Genomic DNA, 23,517 nt, shown 5'->3' on the forward strand with positions numbered 1-23,517 from the left:
CACCACAGACTGTCCAGGAGTTGGCGGATGCTTTAGTCCAGGTCTGGGAGGAGATCCCTCAGGAGACCATCCGCCACTTCATCAGGAGCATGCCCAGGCGTTGTAGGGAGGTCATACAGGCACGTGGAGGCCACACACACTACTGAGCCTCATTTTGACTTGTTTTAAGGACATTACATCAAAGTTGGATCAGCCTGTAGTGTGGTTTTCCACTTTAATTTTGAGTGTGACTCCAAATCCAGACCTCCATGGGTTGATAAATTGGATTTCCATTGATTATTTTTGTGTGATTTTGTTGTCAGCACATTCAACTATGTAAAGAAAAAAGTATTTAATAAGATTATTTCTTTCATTCAGATCTAGGATGTGTTGTTTAAGTGTTCCCTTTATTTTTTTGAGCAGTATATATATAAAGCCAGCATTTCTGTGAGGCAGGCATAAGAGCTTTCCTTAGGCCCTCCAACACTGGGACAGGGGGAGGAGGTGGGTGTGCTGCTGGTCCAGATCGGCCAGCCTTAGGAGCCTGAGGTGGAGGTGGTGGAGACCTAGGACGAGATCCAGCATCCCCAGCCTTAGGAGGAGGTGATGTAGACCCTGGTCCAGATCTACCACCCCAAGCCTTAGGGTTCAGCTTACCCACAGCCTTGGGGCTCGCCATGTCCCCAGCTTTGCCGCTCACCTTGTAGAAGGGTTCAGGTGAGGGTTTAGGAGGGGACAAAATAGGAGATGTTTTCAGAAGGTTTCCTGTCCTCTTAGTCTCACCAACAGACTTGGGTTGAGGTTGAGATAACTTCCCCAAAGGCAAGGTGTTCTTTTTTGTGTTGGTCTGTGGTTGCGGTGTCTGGCATGATGACTGGAATGGTTGAGGCTGCTGGGATGAATGGGCTTGCAGCTGCACCTGTTTCTTCTCCTCCAGTCGACGTTGCAAGTCCATGTTCCGACTCAGGATGTCGGTCATGGTCATCCTTGGGCCGGCCAGCTCAAAGCCGTAGCCCAGCTTCATCAACCTGGTGTTGTTTCTCAACGCATTGGCCATCTCCATCTCTGTCTTGCCTCCACAGATGTGCCGCTGGTTGTGGAAGCGCAGTTCAGTGACGGTTATATTTTTCTCTAAGGCGTGTACCATGGCCAAAATTCCCTTGCCAGTGAGGTAGTTGGAGTCAAGGATTACGCTGGTCAGAGACGTGTTGTTCCGCACAGTGCCGGCAATGGCATAAGCCACATGGTCATCAGCCCGGGTGTTGGCTAAAGCAAACGTCTTGACGTGTGTTGTGTTGTTGTGCTTCTGCAAATTGGATGAGAGTGTGGGTCTTGATGACATCTGAGTTGTTGACATTGAGCTCCGTCATTAAAGGGTCATCTTTTCTGACCTGCTCAAGGAGCTCATCAAACATGAGCTCCTTGACTTCACCAGCCAGGCGTTCATCCCTACTGCTGTTCTCTAGGATTACATTGTTGACTTCACTGTATTTATTAGGATTCCTTTCTGTCTCCTTTTCACTGTCTTTCTGTGTCTTATCCTGGACACTACTTCGTTTCCTGTGTGATTGGGTGTTTTCTCTCTCTTTGTCCTTCTCATTATTCCTCTTTTTCTTCATCTCAGTACCTCTGAGTTCTTTTTGCTTTTCCTCTACTTTAGAGAACATTCCTCTTATCTTGCTATCCTTCATTTTTTGAGATTTCTCTTTATCTTTCTCCTTACTATCGTCTTTCTCAGCTTGCCCTCGAAGCTTTGAAATCAGGTCCTTGGTTTTAGAGTCTGTCTTTGTTCTGTTTTTTTTCTCCTTTTCTTTCAAATCCTCTTTTTTTGTTTGCAATTTTGAGATAAGGTGAAGTGTTTTGTTACTACACTTATCCTTTTTGTCTTTTACTTCAACCTGTAGTTCACTGCTATTTTCAACAATCCAATCTTCCTTTTTTTCACTGTCTTTATCTCCTCCTAACCTACTATGTGGTCTTTCCTCATTTTCCTCTCTACTCCCTCCCTCACCCTTCAAGTTCTTGCTCTCTGGTTTTTCCTCTTTGTCCTTGGATAGGACTTCTTTGTCCTTGGATATGTCCTCCTTAGTGGTCTCCACAGCAGAGAAGTTTAGGTCCATGACATCCTGGTCATCCGGGTCATCTGACTTGAAGTAGAAGAAACTATCACAGCTCTTCCCCATCTTCTTCAGGCGTTCCCATTTCACTCTGTCAGCTGTTGGCTCCTTAAGTATGAAGTATTTAAGAAAAGATAGTTGCATGAATCATACAAGTATGAAATGCAGTATTAGATTAAATTTAATACACAATGTACTGTATATTCATTTTTATATATTTAAAAAAATATTTTGTGAATGCTTCTGGAATGTCAATAAGTCAGGAAACAGCCTATGTAAAACCTATGGAACATTGCCCCTACGAGCACCCTCTGTAAAACTGTATATCTTGCATATAGCAAACAGGGTTTTTTCATCCCCTACAGGGCGATGCGTCGGTAGGGATCTGCGAGCCACTGTGTAAGTAACTCTGGCAGATGTTTCCTTAAAAGGCAGTATGGGTCAGAGCGTTCTGCTCTGGAATTTCATTTGTCTTAGAATTGGAACCAGCATGCCAGCATTAACCAGACTCTTTATTCCATGAGCCTGTATTTTACCTTGTTCATCAAACCTTCTCCAGATCTCAAGGGGCTTTGTGAAAACAAGATGACATACAAAATATCTACAGCCAACACCCTACAGATGGCCAAGTACAGCTTTGTGGGATGGAAATTAAGTATTGATAACTATACTACTGCTACATAATTGGTTGACATTTGAATACAATGTGAATCATATATCCTGCTATTTATACATGTTCTCTTTATGGCTCAGGGGCTCATTTGTTTACGATTTAAAAAAAATGGGGCTGCCTAGCAACTCCTCAGACCTATGATGCCCCAGTGTGTAGGTGACATTTTGCCTGTTCACAAGACTTCTCTATAGTCTCTGTACACGCAGCTGTTTCAACATAGCTCATGATTCCTTACTTGCAACCTGTTGGAGCCTTTATCTAAAAGCTGAGTGTCAACATACTCTGGGTCTCTAAAGATAAGCTCACTGTCTAAGCTTCTCTTTATTAATCATTAGGATATTATTGTATCATCTGAAAAAAATCAACTTAATGTACAAAATAGGACACTGGTATTGTCACAGTCAAGATCTGAGACGTGTGTAATATCTCATATTTATATTTTATACCAATACAATTGCTCAGAGAAAGATTCTGTTTAACAAGTCATTTTTTTCTCATAAAAAAAGGTAGGGTTCAAAATGACTGTTTTCAATACCTTTCACCTTGCGAGGATAACGGCACTGAGCCTTTAAAAAATGTTTTATGAGTTGGGAGGGATTTTAGACCATTCCTCCATACAGAATCCTTCCAGATCCTTGATATCATTAGTCTGCACTTATAGACTGCGCTCTTCAATTCAAACCACATATTTTCAATGGTGTTCAAGTTCTGAGACTGATAACTGGCCACAAAAATCAACATTTTGCAATGGCTAACAATTTCTGAGGATTTTGATGTGTGCTTGGGTTATTGTCTTGCTGGAGGATCTACTTGCGGACAAATTTCTGTGTCCTGGCAGAGGCAACCAGGTTTTTGGCAAAAATGTCCTGGTACTGGGCAAAGTTCATGATGCTGTTGACCTTAACAAGGACCAGTGGATTCCAAATAGCCCCATGACATCAAAGACCCACCACCATATTTTACATTAGGTATGGGGTTCTTTTCTGCTTATGCACTCTCATTTTGACACCAAACCCACCACTGGTGTGCTTGGCCAATAATCTGGAAGGATTCTGTATGGAGGAATGGCCTAAGATCCCTCCCAATGTGTTCTCAAACTCATTTTAGCAAAAGGCTCAGTGCAGTTACCTTCACAAGGTGAGGTATTGAAAACAGGGATGTCAATAATTTTGACCCCTACCTTTTTGAGAAAAATGAAATATTTCTTGTTAAACAAAATGTTCTTCTCTAAGCAATTTAATTAGTATAAAATATAATTCCCCCATTTTTGGGGGTTGCGTACAATGCAGCTCAGTATTTCAATTAAGTATTTTATAGTCATTTTTGCTAATTTTTAGCAAGGGTGTCATTCATTTTGGGACCCCACTGTACGTCTGTATTCCTATTTCTGTCAAACTCCTAACAATTACTGATTTATTTCCAATAGAGACACTAACAGCAGTTATATTTGAAGTTAGTGGGTGAAATATTGCCCACAAAAGTATTCATCATCCCTGGTCTTGAATCCTGCAATCACTACACCATGTCTGGAATCCAGGGTTGACAGCATGAGGGTCCTGATATACTTGGGCACTTGAATAAGGTGTCAAATTGGTAGGCCAACTTAAAGTACTCAATTGACAGCTGTTCATACATCTAGGATACACTATTCCTACTGTAATAACACCATTTCAGAAGTCAACCAGCAAAAACAACTATTGTATTTTTTATTGGTTACAAGCTGTCCTTCACACAAAACTAATGACATTGGCATCATACCTCAAAGGACAGCTCCCTTTGAATGAGTTTCTTGGTTTCGCGCTCACAGTAGCCAAGCATCGCCCCCCTATTGTATTTTATTGACGGCTGCTTGTCTGTCTGGTTCCTCTGCCGGAGCCCGACTGGCACAGCTGGATCCGGGTCAATAACGGTCAGTTCGCACTGCAGCTCTTCCACCTCGGCGGGTGTCAGAGCGGCTAACAGTTTGTCAATATCGGAGTCCTCCTCGCTGTCCACAGAGCGTTGATTCTGCACTTTCCACATTATTTCCCACAAAAATGTCCTGTTACGCAAACCGGTGTGTAATTGGTACGTCCGGTCTCCAAAAGTCCTTTGATAATAATAGTTCTATTGGAACACTAATCTCAGGTTCATTGACCTCTCCAGTCTCTCTTTGAAATGGTCTTTCGGTGCAATTGAAATAGGTCAGTACCCTCTCCTTGTCCAAACTATCTGGAGGACTGCCTGGGCCGCCTCTCGAATAACTGTTTAGCTCAATGCCCAATTTAAGATCAGCGCACTGGAGCTGGACTGGAGCCATTAGACAACACAAGTTGCAAATTGATAGCTATTAAATCATTTATATTCTGTATGGGGCTATTATAAGTTTGTGCATAATGTCATCAAGAGAGAATTATACTTTTGTAGCCTATTGTGGCCATTTAATTCAAGGTTCTTTTGACTAAACACCAATAATCCTTATGCATTCATCACGCAATAAACCTGCTTATAGGATAGTGGGACGACACACTAGTGTTGATATTACGACATCTAGTGGACCAAATTAAAAGATGAAAACCGTTCCTTTGATATTAGGAGAAAATGTTTTTATTCCACAATATAAACTGCAATGTCTCAAACTACCTCTCTCCATTCCTTCCCAAAGTAACCCACCCAAGCACATACACCACATGACCAAAAGTATGGACAACTGCTCGTCAAACATCTCATTCCAAAATCATGGGCATTAACATGGAGTTGGTCCCCCCCTTGCTGCTATAACAGCCTCCACTCTTCTGGGAAGGCTTTCCACTAGGATGTTGGAACATTGCTGTGGGGACTTGCTTCCATTCAGCCACAAGAGCATTAGTGAGATCGGGCACTGATGTCGGCCGATTAAGCCTGGTTCGTAGTTAGTGTACCAATTCATCCAAAAGGTGTTCGATGGGGTTGAGGTCAGGGCTCTGTGCAGGCCAGTCAAGTTCTTCCACACGATCTCGACAAACCATTTCAGTATGGACCTCGCTTTGTGCATGGGTGCATTGTCATGCTGAAACAGGAAATGACCTTCCCCAAACTGTTGCCACAAAGTTGAAAGCACAGAATTGTCCAGAATGTCATTGTATGCTATAGTGTTAAGATTTTCCTTCACTGGAACTAAGGGGCCTAGCACGAACCATGAAAAACAACCCTAGACCATTATTCCTCCTCCACCAAAATTGACAGTTGGCACTATGCATTCGGGATTGGTAGCGTTCTCCAGGCATCCGCCAAACCCAGATTTGTCAGTCAGACTGCCAGATGGTGAAGCGTGATTCATCACTCCAGAGAATGTGTTTCCACTGCTCCAGAGTCCAATGGCAGAGAGCTTCACACCACTCCAGCTGACGCTTAGCATAGTGCATGGTGATCTTAGGTTTGTGTGTGGCTGCTCGGCCATGGAGACCCATTTCATGAAGCTCCCAACCAACAGTTATTGTGTGCTGACGTTGCTTCCAGAGGCAGTTTTGAACCCTGTCGCGAATGTCGCAACCGAGTACCGACAATTTTGACATACTATGCGCTTCAGCGGTACCTTTCTGTGAGCTTGTGTGGTCTACCACTTTGCGGCTGATCCGTTGTTGTTCCTAGATGTTTCCACTTCACAAGAACAGCACTTACAGTTGACCGGGGCAGCTCTAGCAGGGTAGACATTTTACATACTGACTTGTTGGAAAGGTGGCACGTTGAAAGTCACTGAGCTCTTCACTAAGGCCATTCGACTGCCAAAGTTTGTCTATGGAAATTGCATGGCTGTGTGCTCGATTTTATATAGCTGTCAGGAACGGGTGTGGCTGAAATAGCCTAATCCACTAATTTGAAGCCGTCCACATACTTCTGTATATAAAGAGCCTTCGGAAAGTATTCAGACCCCTTGACTTTTTCCATGTTTTGTTAGCCTTATAAAAAAATATATATATAATAAATAAAAATTCTACACACAATACTTCATCAATGACAAAGAAAAATCTGGATTTTATCCATTTTTGCTAATTTATTAAATAGAAAAACTGAAATATCACATTTATATAAGTATTCAGACCCTTTACTCAGTACTTTGTTGAAGCACCTTTGGCAGCAATTACAGCCTCGAGCCGCCTTGGGTATGACGCTACAAGCCTGACACACCTGTATTTGGGGAGTTTCTCCCATTCTTCTCTGCAGGTCCTCTCAAGAGCTGTCAGGTTGGATGGGGAGCGTTTCTGCACAGCTATTTTCAGGTCTCTCCAGAGATGTTAGATCGGGTTCAAGTCCGGGCCACTCAAGGACAATCAGAGACTTGTCCCGAAGCCTCTCCTGCATTGAACCTTAGCCCCAGTCTGAGCTCCTGAGCACTCTGGAGCAGGTTTTCATCAAGGATCTCTGTACTTTGCTCCGTTCATCTTTCCCTCAATCCTGACTAGTCCCCCAGTCCCTGCCGGTGAAAACCATCCCCACAGCATGATGCTGCCACCACCATGCTTCACCGTAGGGATACTGCCAGGTTTCCTCCAGATGTGACGCTTGGCATTCAGGCCAAAGGGTTAAACTTGGTTTCATTAGACCAGAGAATCTTGTTTCTCATGGTCAGAGTTTTTAAGTGCCTTTTAACAAACTCCAAGCGGGCTGTCATGTGCCTTTTACTGAGGAGTGGCTTCCATCTGGTCACTCTACCATAAAAGGTCTGATTTGGTGGAGTGCTTTAAAGATGGTTGTCATTCTGGAAGCTTCTCCCATCACCACAGAGGAGCTCTGTCAGAGTGACCATCAGGTAACAACTGGTCACCTCCCTAACCAAGATCCTTCTCCCCCACTTGCTTATTTTGGCCGGGCGGCCAGCTCTAGGTAGAGTCTTGGTGGTTCCAAACTTCTTCCATTTAAGAATGATGGAGGCCACTGTGTTCTTGGGGACCTTCAAATGCTGCATACATTCTTTGGTACCCTTCCCCAGATCTGCGCCGCCACAATCCTGTCTCGGAGCTCTACGGACAATTCCTTCGACCTCATGGTTTGGTTTTTGCTCTGACATGCACTGTCAACTGTGGAACCTTAGACAGGTGTGTGCCTTTCCAAATCATGTCCAATCAATTGAATTTACCACAGGTGGACTCCAATCAAGTTGTAGAAAAATCAAGGATGATCAATGGAAACAGGATGCACCTGAGCTCAGTTTCAAGTCTCATAGCAAAGGGTCTGAATACTTGTGCATTTTTAATACATTTGCTAAAACTTCCCAAAACAGGTTTTTGCTTTGTCATTATGGGGTATTGTGTGTAGATTTGAGGATTTGTATTTATTTAACCCATTTTAGAATAAGGCTATATTGTAGCAAAATGTTGAAGTCAAAAGGTCTGAATACTTTCCAAAGGCACGTATGTGGCAGTTGATCCAGTTCCTTCTGTCTGCTAAATTGCTAGTCTACAACTGTAACTTACCCCAGTCGATACGCTTCCTGTTCTGTACATCAAACCATTGCTGAAGCATCAACACGTAGTTCAGAGGAGACCAATCCATTGAATTCAATTGAGACAAACATTATTGCTCAGATAAATAAACTTAGTCTACCAAAAATGATATAAGTCAGAGAAGTTTGATGCAAGTACTAAGCACTGGGTTTCCCAAAAAATACAGTTCTCTCTATCACATGATTTATTATGGGGAAGGAGGGGACCTTAACCAACACCATCTGTCTCTGGTTTTGCATGCAAGGAAGTTCAATATACTGTAATATACCCTTGGATCTTTACAGAGTGCCTTATTGTTTGACTCCTTTGCACCATCCATTATATGGAAACCCATGCAGCACTGACTCCACATCATGTCACAACCACAAACAGTTCAAAGGAGGAAAGAAAAAGATGTAAAAAATACAAAAAAAGTAACAAACAGTATCGTTCTGGACAACAACCCAATAAAGAGGAGGAGATAGCACCGTTGTCACAAAGGGGATGAGGACAAGGAGGGCTAGGTCTGTGACATCCTGACTTGTGTGGCCAAGTTGCTAACGGAGTAGGCCGAAAACCGTCAGACTTCCAGCTTTCCTTCCAAAACGCCATCCATTCTCTCCTCAAATCCTCAGCGGCCATCGCTTATTGTACAGCTGACACACACATAGTCCTCTTTCTCAGCCAACTCGGCTGTCACACCCACACAGACCTGGTGGAACCACTGGTTACAGCTGCCGTCACACTGGACCCAGTCCACCTGAAATAAGTCAAAAACACCAAATAAAGAAAACTCAAGTGACATAAGCCAGACAAGGAACTGAACATTCAGTCAATTTTACAATTTCTACTACAAACAAACTGCTAGGCATTCTGTCCCTCTGTCCTTTATTTGAACTCCAACACTAGCAGTCAGTCAATCAGGTTTTCGCAATTAATAAAATATTGCTTATCTTATTTCATATTTTCTTATTATCAGTGAGTGATTTATTTTACCTCATCTCCTTCTGGCTGCTGGCATCCCTCTGCTGGACACATGGCCATCTCCTCTTCAGAGTCGTCTGACTGGGAGAAGTCGGAACGAGGAGATGAGGAGGTCGAGGCTGCCCTGCGTTCCAGGTTCTTCTCCTTGTTCATTTTCTGTCTCTTGTTTTGGAGCTTCTTAGCCTTGTCCCTGCGCTCTGTCTCCAGAGCCTCCCTCTCCAGGCGTCGCTTGGCCTTCTTCTCTGCTCCGTTAACTACTTCCTTTTTCAGGCCATCCTGAAGAGATAGAAAACGTAACATCTTAAAGTAAACTGGATTTCTTATTTTCATCAGTGATGAAACGGTAACAGTGATAAACCAAATGCTTTTATAGACCAATCATAAAAAAAACATACCATTGAATTGAATGTATTTGTACGAAAGGCTGTGGAGAAATGGTAGTCATCATAGTCGAATAGATAGAAGTTAGTCATATCAGAGCTGTAGCTCCGCCCACCAGTGAAATGGAGAAAAACACGCTGGGCAATTCCAGCTCAGAGAAGTCAAGTGAGAGAAAGTTCCAGCCATCCTGTGGTTTTCCACTAGTTAGCTTTCATTGTGTTAGCCAAGGCCAGTGTGCATCCTTGTTGATATGCAAGTACATATTTAATATCCTTCAGGTGTTTGTCTAAAGACGCACTTGGGGACAATATTGTCATTTTATGGATATGCTAATTAGGCATTTCTATTGCGAGCCATCAAGAGCTAGCAACTGTAACGCAGCTTGCTAGCTCCGTCTCTCCGATCATATTATTTCTGACATTTAGCCTAGAATTTGTATTGTGTAATGTCCCCCAGTTCCTTTTTACATACCCTGTATAGATGTATAGAAGATGGCACCGACAGACATGGAAGCTCTGCTTCTAGCTCCTAAGCAACTTTTCAGTATTTAGTTTTTTTTGTGTTATTTCTTACATTATTAGCCCAGAACGTTTTTTTTTTATTACATACAGCCGGAAATAACTCTTGGATATCATAGCGGCGGTAACTCACCAGCATTACAACCAGGAACACGACTTTTCCCGAATTTGGATCCTTTGTTCGTACCTCGCAAGGCAGTTTAATTTATTCCTGATGCTGCTCCAGGATGCCACCGGAGGAGGAGAGGTATTCTGAGTGGACTTATTTTCCGACTCAGGAGGCGTGCACACCATCCACCACCACTTCCGAGTATATTACTCGATAATGTTCAGTCCCTGGACAAAAAAGTAGACGAGCACTGGGCAAGGATCTCCTTTCAGAGAGACATCAGGGACGGAATCATGGCTCTCTCTGGATATACTGTCCCCGTCCATTCAGCCAACTGGGTTCTCAGTACACAGTGCAGATATGAATAAAGAACTCTCTGGGAAGAAGAAAGGCGGAGGGCAATTGAACTTATTCCAGAGGCTGCTCCAAGATGCCGCCGGCAGAGAAGAGGTATTCGGAGTGGACTTCGAGTCCATCCACTACTTCAGAGTATTTTACTCGCTAATGTTCAGTCCTTGGACAATAAAGTAGACGAGCTTAGGGCGAGGATCTCCTTCCAGAGAGACATCAGGAACTGTAACATACTCTGTTTCACAGAATCATGGCTCTCTCCAGATATACTATCCCCGTCCATACAGCCAGCTGGGTTCTCAGTACATTGCGCAGGCAGGAATAAAGAACTGTCTGGGAAGAAGGCAGGCGGTGGTGTATGTTTCATGATTAACTACACATGGTGTGATTGTGATAACGTACAGGAACTCAAGTCCTTTTGTTCACCCAATCTAGAATATCTCAAATGTCGACCGTATTAACTCCCGCGATAATTCTCTTTGGTTATAGTAAGAGCTGTGTATATTCCTCTCAAGCCGATACCAGGACAGCCGTCAAGGAACTACACTGGACTTTGTGAAAACTGGAAACCACATATCCTGAGGCCGCACTTATTGTAGGTGGGGATTTAAAACAAACCAAACTTGAGAAAACACCCTACCGAAATTCCATCAACACATTGCCTGTAGTACTCGTGCTACAAAATCTTTCGACCATTGTTACTCCCCCTTCTGGGATGGCTTCAAGGCCCTCCACCACTCTCCCTTCGGCAAATCAGATCGACTCGATTTTGCACCTACCTTCCTATATGCAGAAAGTCAAAATAGGAAGTACCCGTGCTAAGGTCTATTCAACGCTGGTCTGACCAATCGGAATCCATGGTTCAAGATTGTTTTGATCACGGGGACATGTTCCGGGTTGCCTCTGAGAATAACATTGACGTATACACGGACACGGTGACTGAGTTCATCAGGAAGTGTATAGGGGATGTTGTTCCCACTGACTAACACCTACCCAAACCATAAAACGCAGATAGATAGCAGCATTCGCGCAAAACAGAAAGCATGAACCACCACTTAACCACGGCAAGGTGACTGGGAATATGCACAAATATAAACAGTGTAATTATTCCCTCCATAAGGCAATCAAACAGGCAAAACATGGAGCCGCAATTCAACAGCTCAGACCCGAGACGTATGTGGCAGGGTCTACAAACAACCACAGATTACAAAGGGAAAACCAGCCACGTCGCAGAGACGGAAGTCTTGCTCCTGGATTAGCTAAACACAGTCGTCCGCTTTAAGGATAACACAGTGCCACTGACGCGGCCTGCTCCCAAAGACTGTGGGCTCTCGTTCTCTGTGGCCGATGTGAGTAAGACATTTAAGAGTGTTAACCCTCGCAAGGCTGCCGGCCCAGATGGCATACCTAGCCGCGTCCTCTGAGCATGCGCAGACCAGCTGGCTGGAGTGTTTAAAGACATATTCAATCTCTCCTTATCCCAGTCTGCTGTCTCCACTTGCTTCAAGATGTCCACTATGGTTCCTGTACCCAAGAAATGGTAACTGAAGTAAATTACTATCGCACCGTAGCACTCACTTCTGTCATCATGAAGTGCTTTGAGAGGCTAGTTAAGGATCATGTCACCTCCATCTTACCTGATACCCTAGACCCACTCCAGTTTGCATACCGCCCCAATAGATCCACAGATGATGCAATCACCATTGCACTGCACACTGTCCTATCCCATCTGGACAAGAGGAATACCTATGTAAGTACGTTGTTCATTGACCATAGCTCAGCCTTCAACACCATAGTACCCTCCAAGCTCATCATTAAGCTTGGGGCCCTGGGTCTGAATCTGCCCTGTGCAACTGGGTCCTGGACTTCCTGACAGGCTGCCCCCAGGTGGTGAAGGTCGGAAACAACATCTCCACTACGCTGATCCTCAACACAGGGGCCCCACAAAGGTGCGTGCTCAGCCCCTTTCTGTACTCCTTGTTCACCTATGGCTGTGTGGCCACGCACACCTCCAACTCTAGGCCAGCATCCCGGAGTCGCCTCTTCACTGTTGACGTTGAGACTGGTGTTTTGCGGGTACTACTTAATGAAGCTGCCAGTTGAGGACTTGAGGCGTCTAGTTTGAGAAACAGACGCTCTAATGTAGTTGTCCTCTTGCTCAGTTGTGCACCGGGGCCTCCCACTCCTCTTTCGATTCTGGTTAGAGCCAGTTCTCTGTTCTGTGAAGGGAGTATTACACAGCGTTGTACAAGATCTTCAGTTTCTTGGCCATTTCTCACATGGAATAGCCTTAATTTCTCAGAACAAGAATAGATTGATGAGTTTCAGAAGAAAGTGCTTTGTTTCTGGCCATTTTGAGCCTGTAATCGAACCCTCAAATGCTGATGCTCCAGATACTCAACTAGTCTAAAGAAGGCCAGTTTTATTGCTTCTTTAAATCAGAACAGTTTTCACCGGTGCTAACATAATTGCAAAAGGTTTTTCTAATGATCAATTAGCCTTTTAAAATGATAAACTTGGATTAGCTAACACAATGTGCCATTGGAATAGAGGAGTGATGGTTGCTGATAATGGGCCTCTGTACACCTTTGTAGATATTCCAACACTGAATGGACTTCTTATTTACAACATTAACAAGGTCTACACTGTATTTCTGATCAATTTGATGTTATTTTAATGGACAAAAAAAAAGTGTTTTTCTTTCAAAAACAAGGACATTTCTAAGTGACCCCAACGTTTTGACGGTAGTGTACACACACACAGTATTCTAGTCAATGCCACTCCGACATTGCTCATCCTAATATTTATACATTTCTTACATTATTTTACTTTTAGATGTGTGTATTGTTGTGAATTGTTAGATACGACTCCACTGTTGGAGATAGGACCACAAGCATTTCACCTGCAATAACATCTGCTAAATATGTGTATGTGACCAATAACATTGGATTTGATTTTAATGTGGGTATCTTTCATTGTGAACCTTGTTGAGGTATTTCAAGTCCATTGTGCAGTTGTAGCCCTGTACTGAAGAGTACGGTGCTATGCTTTGTAGAACAGCGGCACCCCTTTGATCTCTAATTAGTGGGGTCATGTTGCATGGCTCTGTATTGCCTTGTATAGCATTATTACATGCATATTGTTTATATACTGCTCAAAAAAAATAAAGGGAACACTTAAACAACACAATGTAACTCCAAGTCAATCACACTTCTGTGAAATCAAACTGTCCACTTAGGAAGCAACACTGATTGACAATACATTTCACATGCTGTTGTGCAAATGGAATAGACAACAGGTGGAAATTATAGGCAATTAGCAAGACACCCCCAATAAAGGAGTGGTTCTGCAGGTGGTAACCACAGACCACTTCTCAGTTCCTATGCTTCCTGGCTGATGTTTTGGTCACTTTTGAATGCTGGCGGTGCTTTCACTCTAGTGGTAGCATGAGACGGAGTCTACAACCCACACAAGTGGCTCAGGTAGTGCAGCTCATCCAGGATGGCACAGCAATGCGAGCTGTGGCAAGAAGGTTTGCTGTGTCTGTCAGCGTAGTGTCCAGAGCATGGAGGCGCTACCAGGAGACAGGCCAGTACATCAGGAGACGTGGAGGAGGCCGTAGGAGGGCAACAACCCGGCAGCAGGACCGCTACCTCCGCCTCTGTGCAAGGAGGAGCACTGCCAGAGCCCTGCAAAATGACCTCCAGCAGGCCACAAATGTGCATGTGTCTGCTCAAACGGTCAGAAACAGACTCCATGAGGGTGGTATGAGGGCCTGACATCCACAGGTGGGGTTGTGCTTACAGCCCAACACCGTGCAGGACGTTTGGCATTTGCCAGAGAACACCAAGATTGGCAAATTCGCCACTGGCGCCCTGTGCTCTTCACAGATGAAAGCAGGTTCACACTAAGCACATGTGACAGACGTGACAGAGTCTGGAGACGCCGTGGAGAACGTTCTGCTGCCTGCAACATCCTCCAGCATGACCGGTTTGGCGGTGGGTCAGTCATGGTGTGGGGTGGCATTTCTTTGGGGGGCCGCACAGCCCTCCATGTGCTCGCCAGAGGTAGCCTGACTGCCATTAGGTACCGAGATGAGATCCTCAGACCCCTTGTGAGACCATATGCTGGTGTGGTTGGCCCTGGGTTCCTCCTAATGCAAGACAATGCTAGACCTCATGTGGCTGGAGTGTGTCAGCAGTTCCTGAAAGAGGAAGGCATTGATGCTATGGACTGGCCCGCCCGTTCCCCAGACCTGAATCCAATTGAGCACATCTGGGACATCATGTCTTGCTCCATCCACCAACGCCACGTTGCACCACAGACTGTCCAGGAGTTGGCGGATGCTTTAGTCCAGGTCTGGGAGGAGATCCCTCAGGAGACCATCCGCCACCTTGTCAGGAGCATGCCCAGGCGTTGTAGGGAGGTCATACAGGCACGTGGAGGCCACACACACTTCTGAGCCTCATTTTGACTTGTTTTAAGGACATTACATCAAAGTTGGATCAGCCTGTAGTGTGGTTTTCCACTTTAATTTTGAGTGTGACTCCAAATCCAGATCTCCATGCGTTGATAAATTGGATTTCCATTGATTATTTTTGTGTGATTTTGTTGTCAGCACATTCAACTATGTAAAGAAAAAAGTATTTAATAAGATTATTTCATTCATTCAGATCTAGGATGTGTTATTTATGTGTTCCCTTTATTTTTTTGAGCAGTGTAGTATCGTGAACTAGAGATTGTATTATGTATACACTCTACATCTGTCATTCAATATCGCATCTTTATTTCTCTCTTTACTTGCAGACCACATACACACTTCCTTAATGCAAGTTGCCATACCACTAAGTGCCTTGGCCCATCCATGCTACATACACTGTGCTGTTCCGTGCCCGTACTGTGAATCTTCAGCGTCATTAAACCACCTAGACCGCACTCCTCCGTCTTGTCATCTGTGCCCTTATCAGCACACGAGAGCAAACAAAGTAAAACCTAAAGAATATACAGTCCACCAAGTCCTCAGTTACAGTACTTGATAGCTAGCGTGCTCACACACACACACACCTCTTTTTGTGGAGAGCTTCTTCCCTGAGAGTTGCACTGCTTGCGTTTGTCACAGCCCGAGGGGTCGTCCTCTTGCTGTGACGTGCGTCCGTGAGTGTGATGCGTTCCCAGCCCGTTCAGTAACACATGGTAGAGCTGTGTGATCTCTGGCAGAGACACCTGCAGCAGGAGCCCTTCCACCATCAGCTCCTCCAGCTCCACACTCAGACCTGCAGCAGCACAGCACACATCAGGTTATTGTAAAGGAGAAATGTTCTCAATCACCTACTGTAGCTGGTTAAATAATCAGTAGTCATCAGTAGAGTGCTAATCAATATAATGATGTTATCAAGAAGTCCAGCTGGTGATAAGAATTACAAATGATTCTACAACAATGCTTTATAACACAGAACTGACCCTGCAGAGGAATGCATCGTTGCTCAGTGTAGAAGACCATCTGATCATGACTTGTCCTGTTCCACTCTGGAGTCAAACATGGTGGCTGTTTATATATAAAAAATAAATATCAAATTCATTACTAATCTGGTCATTAACATAACTGTCTCTTAATTCTGAATTATATGACTTTAAAATGGATAGATAACTACATTTCAGAGAAGGGGTGTGACTGACCTTTCCAACCGGAGATGGTGAAGTTGTAAAGTTCTCCTCCAGGTCTGGAAGGCCACAGGAGGCCGAGACCTGTCGCGCACGGTGTTGCCAGCTGACTGTTCTCTCAACCAAATAGTGAAGCGCATCGCCTTCCGGTAGACGCACCTGAATACGCTGCAGCGACGCCAGCAAGGGCAGGACCTTGTCCAGGGGGGGCTTCTCCGAGCGTCGGCAGTCTGGACACAGCCAGGCCTGGGTTGAACGGGAGTCTGAGGGAGCCCTCACACACACGCTGTGGAAGGCGTCCCGGCAGAGCTCACACTGTAACATGGCTCCCATGGGGGGATTCTGACACACACACACCTTCAGGTCCATGCAGTCTGCCGTAGGGAGGAGCTTGGACTCGTTAGCTGCCCGGAGGGAGGAGAGGGCCCACATCTCCCGTAACCGCACTTCCCCGAGAGTTGCCAGCTGGTAAATAAATGTCAAAACATTTCAATTTATAGAATTTGAATGTAAGTTCATGTCCAACATGAATTGAGATACAATACATATCCAGTACTAGAAAGAAGTAGAGAAAGCGAAGGTCCGCACTTTGAATTGAGTTGAAAAATAAAAGATGTCTCAAACTGAATACATGGCCATTGCAGGTGTACTTACAGCTGAGGTAGTGTCCTTGGTCTCTAAGAGAGCTTTTTCCACATCACTGAGACAGTCTAGCTTCACCATCTTCTTCTTACTGCAGTCTTTAGCTTTTTTCGACTTCCTTTTCGGAGACCCTGCTCCAACCTCAAATCTTGGACACAGAACCTGTGGACAAGAACAAAATGATGAATTCTGGTGAATGCATTTCTGGGAATTAAACTGCTTTATACTGTACATCACTCATGGACAATTCATAGGTGGTGCATTACAGCCATTAGACAATTACCTCAAGCAGAGTGAAGTGAGAGTTTTTGATGAGGAAAGTTTTAGCAGCAGACTCCTTCCAGGCCTGCAGCTCTGCTACCAGAAACTCTAGATGTTTTAGAGAGTCCAGCTGGACTGGGATGGCTTGTCCTCGTATAACCATATCAGAGAGCTCGTCAAACAATGGAATGGAATCTCCATCCTATAAAAGCACACAGAATTCAAGTTTTCTAAACATAATGGTTCCACATATTTCCTTTACATGTCAACCTGGGAGCATTGTTTCTATAAAAATCATGTATAAAACCATAAATTGTGAAAACGTGGTGTTTTATTCTTCCGTACCTGAAATGCCTCTGCTTCCTGAAGCCACTCCCTGGCCCTACTGATGGAGTCCTTCAGCATCATACAGTTGGGGAGGTAAGCAGGTATACCCACCACCTTCTCAGCTGCTTCAGAGAGGACTTCTATAGATGGGGGGGGCCTGGTGGAGAAGAAAACAGTTAGGTCAAAAGACTGGTCAGTCACCAGCACAAGGGGGCCCAGTTATCCGACTGACAGGAAGCATACATATCAGATTTATCCATCTGTATGGACTATGGAGAAATGGTCTCAGGTGTGTATCAATCATAAAAATATGAATGTACTATCATGAAAAAAAAACAGACAATTCCTAAGACATTTCATTTCCCTTATTGTTCAATATTTGTTGCTATTCACTCCATGTTTCATAAAGGTCAATTCAAGATCTTTCTGATGTAAGCAGACATCACTGTTGTGATGGTTGTGAACCATGCAACGTTTTCCTCTGACAACTGATGGATTGTTTAGTGTTAGTAGCTTTACATAGGCATCTATACTGACCCCTTGCAACCATGATACACTTTTACACTTTCAAACCATTGGTTACATATACAGTTACCGTGGTATGGGCTATGCACAACTCTATAATAAAGAAAATGTTCAACATACCGATAAAATCATAAAGAAACAAAAACTATCCATCCTTCCTTGAGATAAAAAGAACAGCACTTCTCACTATACTAAGCTCTAAAATGACAGAACATTTGAATGAACTCTAGCTCTAGAAAGATGCAGACAATTAAAACTGGACTGAAAAAGACTGTTAAACCGTGGATATGTGGCGCGCACAGAATAGATGCACATTCCTTGGAGAGCCATGCCATTAAAAAAAAGCTGTTTGAAAAACGCCGGTGACAGTGATTACTAAAAAGCACTGGGTACCAAATGGGATGAAAGCAGAACTAGATATGCATGCTCACTTTTTGTAGATCTTGTTGAATATTCTAGCAGCAGCATTTTGCACTAGCTGGAATTAAAATGAAGCAAAATCAGGGACACTGACATACTGTAGTTCTGCTAATGTACAAATCAGTAATCCAGTATGTTTGTACATTCGTTAAAGAGAAACCTCACTAGCTTTAATATAAGTGCCATAACCACATGGCTCATTTTGGCTAAGAGTCGAGAAAGTTCAAATTCAAGACCCAGAGTTGAATCTCTGAGTGAGGACACAATTATTGTAAATTCAGGTCTAAATGATCCAGAATAACAAAGCCCAGAAGATGACCTTAAACCTATTTTTAAAATCCACTCATCTAAAATTTTGACCTGTCTTCTTTGACATCGGATTCCTAAAAAAAACAACCCTGAAATACCTGGTTTACAGATTAAGATTACAGATGTAAACGAGAAATCCTCGGTGCGCGTGGCCCTCACCTGGCCTTGAGGAGGATGCTGGTCTTTTCCTCCCAATGTTCAGACACCGTGAGCAGCTCCTGCAGATGAGCCATGGCCTTCTCCACGGAGGGGTGAGGGGTCAGGCCCACACCCTGGTCTATCAGCCTCCGCATGGTCTCCAGGGTGAGGGTGGATGGCTGGGCGCTGGTCTGCTGCACACCCTCCAGCCAACGGGCTTGCTCCAGCCTTTCCCGTAGTATCGGAAGTTCAGGCAGCTCCACATCAAAGTCAAAGCTAACGTCTAGAAGACTCTGGATCACCGCTGTGCCGCTGGCCTCATCCATCAGAACTTTCTCACTGTGCTGCTGGAAGTCTTCGATGCAATTCAAGAGATCCTAAGAAAATAAACGTCATTCATATCATTATGAATACGATTCTACAATGATTGAGGATTCAGATGGGTTTATGCTTTTACCTTGAGAGGAATACTTTCTGGTTAGGGATGTTAACATTTGATCGGTCATGCACATCGGTCTATAGGTTAATTTGAATAATGGAATGGAATTAAATTGGCGCATGTATGTTTTTGTTAGTCGTCATGCATTTTATTTATCACACTCGCACAGCATACAGACCCTAGTTTGAGTGGAATATCACCTGTCGAACAGTGCGAGAGCTGCAACTGCTCCTCAAACAGCTAGTTTCTGCTGGAGTGAAAAGCCCAGTCATTGCGGAACAATTCTAAACACAATCACGTGTTAAAAACAGAGTTTTGATAGCCACGATTAAAAAGAGGGTCCCAGCTTTCCCATTCAAGTGCATAGGATTAGGCAACGTTAGGCAGGCTATTAGCGCATCACCAACCACTTTGCTATCCGAGCTGGAGGCTGTATGCAATTTGGAAAAATATACTTAATTTATTGAAACCTGAATGTTTTACTTCCTCTTATGAGGCATGTCTCACCTTGCTTCAAAGGAGCCTAGCCAAAATCCAACCATAGAAATGGGTAATTTATTTTATGAAGACTTCCTCATATGCTACTGAAATCAGCATTTCTCTCCTGTTCCATTGGTTTCCATGTCAATTTTCTTTCGTTGTCCAGAAGCCAAAGGCACCATCCAAAGGCACCACCATCTCCCTCACTAGCTTTAAGCACCAGCTGTCAGAGCAGCTCACAGATCACTGCACCTGTTCATAGCCCATCTGTATACACAGCCCATCTATCTACCGCATCCCCATACTGTATTTATTTATTCTGCTCCTTTTGCACCCCGGTATCTCTACTTGCACATCCATCTTTTGCACATCTACCATTCCAGTGTTTAATTGCCATATTGTAATTACTTTGCCACCATGGCCTATTTATTGCCTTAATTCCGTTATTTTACCTAATTTGCACTCACTGTATATTGACTTTTTGTTTTATTTGTTCTACTGTATTATTGACTGTATGTTTTGTTCATTCCATGTGTAACTCTGTGTTGTATGTGTCTAACTGCTATGCTTTATCTTGGCCAGGTCGCAGTTGCAAATAAGAACTTGTTCTCAACTAGCCTACCTGGTTAAATAAAGGTGAAATAAAATAAATAAATACAAATCCCAGTCATATTAGCAACCCATCATAGTTGTTGCTGTTAGAAACATGGAAGAGGGGGAATCTAACAGAGATGTTCATCTCCGTCACATATGGAACCACTCACATCAGGTCTGCTGTTTAGAACTGTGTTTTACATTCTGGTGAAAGTTTGGAAATTGTGTTTTATTAGCTGCTTCATTACAATAGTTGTGGCTGTGAGCCAAATGTCTGTTCCTTGTATGCATGCATAACATTTTCTGTGTCATGTCATTTTACTGTTCGGATTTATTTTTACAGTTTGTTAACCGGTTAATGAAGGTCGGTTAAAATCGGCAGGAAAATTGACCGAAATTTGCATTCCATCTCTGACCAATCGCGCTAAACACAGTTCCCCAGTCATCTTAGTTAGGTCTAATCAATTTCAATGACATTTTCTAATGGCTGCAACATCATGGCATTTAGATATTGAACTTCCTCATTGCATGGCATGTAGTATCTATTGGACCTTTAATTTGGGGGCTTGAGGAAGGCTGCAAGGGATGTTGTAAAGTTGCCTGACAAATGACCTCAGCTCCTGCACGGTCAGCTGGCTCTGGGTCTTCCCCCCACCACACCGATACCTGAGAGAGAATTATCATAACAATTGAATCAAACTGCATCATGCAAACCCTTTTATCAAACTGCAAGTGAAATTGCAAGTGAAATTGAAATAAACAGTTGGTTGGTTGAGGAATTGAATATTAAGACACAGTTGATCATGTGTGGGCAGGGGAGGGAAATGATCCAGTGATGATACTCTTGTTACATCTGACGGCGGACTGTGTTAGTGGTACCTAGTCTGCCTTTTGCCGTTGAGTAGCTGCTGGGCCACTGAGAAGCACTTCTCTGCATCCTGTGTGACTAAACGGAGCTGACGCAAGAGGTCATTGTCAGGGAACATCTTGGACTCTGATTCGTTAATGAGGGAGCGGAAGACTGACAAGCCTGGGGAGAGAAGGTCAACATTTCAACCAATAGGTTATGAGAGGCCTGATTCACAACTATATGGAACAAAAATATAAACATAACATGTAGAGTGTTGGTCCCATGTTTCATGAGCTGAAATATAAGATCCCAGAAATGTTCCATCCACACAAAAAGCTTCTCTCAAATGTTGTGCACAAATTAATTAGTTTACATCCTTGTTAGTGAGCATTTCTCATCTGCCAAGATAATCCATCCACCTGAAAGGTGTGGCATGTCAATAAGCTGATTAAACAGCATGATCATTAACAGATGCACCTTGTGCTGGGACAATAACATGTCACTCTAAAATGTGCAGTTTTGTCACACAACACAATGCAACAGATGTCTCAAGTTGAGGGAGCGTGCAATTGGCATGCTGACTGCAAGAATGTCCACCAGAGATGTTGCCAGAGAATTGAAGGTTCATTTCTCTACTATAAGGCGCCTCCAACGTAATTTTAGAGAATTTGGCAGTGGGTGCTCGTCGTCCTCACCAGGGTCTTGACCTGACTGCAGTTCGGCATCGTAAACGACGTCAGTGGGCAAATACTAACTTTCGATGGCCACTGGTACACTGGAGAATTGTGCTCGTCACGGATGAATCCCGGTTTCAACTGTACCGGGCAGATAGCAGAGGTGTGGGACAAACAGTTTGCTGATGTCAACGTTGTGAACAGAGTGCCCCATGGTGGCGGTGGGGTTATGGTATGGGCAGACATAAGCTACGGACAACGAATACATTTGCATTTTATCGATGGCAATTTGAATGCACACAGATAACGTGATGAGATCCTGAGGTCCATTGTCGTGCCATTCATCTGCCGCCATCACCTCTGTATCACATCCAGCTGTCATTGGGAGTCCCATAGGGCGGCGCACAATTGGCCCAGCGTCGTCCGGGTTTGGGCGGGGTAGGCCGTCATTGTACATAAGAATTTGTTCAATTTAAATAAAGGTTAAATAAAAAATAAAAATGGTTCAGCATGATAATGCACGGCTCCATGTCGCAAGGATCTGTACACAATTCCTGGAAGCTGAAAATGTCCCAGTTCTTCCATGGCCTGCATACTCACCAGACATGTCACCCATTGAACATGTTTGGGATGCTCTGGATCAACGTGTACAACAGAGTGTTCCCGTTCCCACCAATGTCCAGCAACTTCACACAGCCATTGAAGAGGAGTGGGACAACATTCCACAGGCCACAATCAACAGCCTGATTAACTATTTTCAAAGGGGGCGAGTCGCGCTGCATGAGGCAAATGGTGGTCACACCAGATACTGACTGGTCCTAGCTTTTTTTGTAAATGATCTGCGACCAACCGATGCATATCCGTATTCCCAGTCATGTGAAATCCATAGATTAGGGCCTAATGAATTCATGTCAATTGACTGATTTCCTTATATGAACTGTAACTCGGTAAAATCTTAGAAATTGTTGCACGTTGCGTTTATATTTTTGTTCAGTGTGAATACAGTTTAACTCTAAGGGGCGGTTTTCCAAACCCAGATTATGGCTAATTTCTGGATTTCAAAGTACTTTTAATGGAGAGAAGAATATAGACAAGCTGAATTTGTCTCTCACTTTTTTTCTTGTCCAGCTTAGCCTCCAGAGTCTCTGTCACGCGGGATGCCCACTCGTCGTAGGACTCAGCTCGCTGCTTCACCACATTCATCATGGGGTACAGATCATCCAGTGTAAATCTATAACTGCAAGTGGAAAAGGGAATAATATCAGTAGAGGTCAAAGCCAGAGCAGGTGAGCCATCTGAGGACACCAGGACTATAGAAATGTAATTAAAGGAGCCGATGTGACTCCTTATTCTACATGTCAAAGAGGCATGTTTGTTCTACACAACTTACACTACATGAACAAATGTATGTGGACATCTGTTCGTCGAACATCTCATTTGAATTAATATGGAGTTGGTCCCCCCTTTTCTGCTATAACAGCCTCCACTCTTCAGGGAAGGCTTTCCACTAGATTTTGGAACATTGCTGTGGGGACTTGGGCAATTAGGCTCGTAGTCAGCATACCAACTCATCCCAAAGGTGTTCGATGCCGTTGAGGTCAGGACTCTGTGCAGGCCAGTCAAGTTCTTCCACACCGATCTCGA

General features: G+C 43.9%; 2 protein-coding genes across 5 annotated transcripts in view; both read right to left on the reverse strand.

Annotated features, from left to right (window-relative positions):
• Positions 1-367: 367 nt before the first annotated feature.
• LOC106567342 (leiomodin-1-like) lies at positions 368-5,932 on the reverse strand. Its single transcript, XM_014136476.2, has 2 exons — positions 4,528-5,932; positions 368-2,204 (listed from the first exon to the last, which is right to left on the reverse strand). Exon 2 carries the CDS (start codon positions 1,334-1,336, stop codon positions 374-376), a length of 963 nt encoding a protein of 320 aa, XP_013991951.2. The 5' UTR covers positions 1,337-2,204; positions 4,528-5,932; the 3' UTR covers positions 368-373.
• A 2,460-nt stretch (positions 5,933-8,392) lies between these two features.
• LOC106567205 (lysine-specific demethylase 5B-B-like) overlaps positions 8,393-23,517 on the reverse strand; it is a 40,038-nt gene continuing 24,913 nt past the window's right edge. For all 4 annotated transcript variants that reach the window (XM_014136222.2, XM_014136224.2, XM_014136223.2 and 1 more), the window contains exons 17-28: positions 22,986-23,110; positions 21,229-21,379; positions 20,901-21,015; positions 18,858-19,213; positions 17,463-17,601; positions 17,140-17,319; positions 16,869-17,018; positions 16,230-16,679; positions 16,014-16,098; positions 15,618-15,826; positions 9,207-9,470; positions 8,393-8,970 (exon numbers count right to left, since the gene is read on the reverse strand). In XM_014136222.2, coding sequence (XP_013991697.1) covers positions 8,842-8,970; positions 9,207-9,470; positions 15,618-15,826; positions 16,014-16,098; positions 16,230-16,679; positions 16,869-17,018; positions 17,140-17,319; positions 17,463-17,601; positions 18,858-19,213; positions 20,901-21,015; positions 21,229-21,379; positions 22,986-23,110 — 2,353 coding nt within the window. In that variant the 3' untranslated portion in view covers positions 8,393-8,841. The remainder of the gene's footprint in view (positions 8,971-9,206; positions 9,471-15,617; positions 15,827-16,013; positions 16,099-16,229; positions 16,680-16,868; positions 17,019-17,139; positions 17,320-17,462; positions 17,602-18,857; positions 19,214-20,900; positions 21,016-21,228; positions 21,380-22,985; positions 23,111-23,517) is intronic.

The sequence above is a fragment of the Salmo salar genome, chromosome ssa13 (genome assembly GCF_905237065.1).
Source record: "Salmo salar chromosome ssa13, Ssal_v3.1, whole genome shotgun sequence".
Classification (NCBI taxonomy): Eukaryota; Metazoa; Chordata; class Actinopteri; order Salmoniformes; family Salmonidae; genus Salmo; species Salmo salar.

Excerpts from the sequence above, each read along its gene's own strand:
- LOC106567342 (XM_014136476.2), bottom strand. The coding sequence starts at position 1,336 with ATGTCAACAACTCAGATGTCATCAAGACCCACACTCTCATCCAATTTG.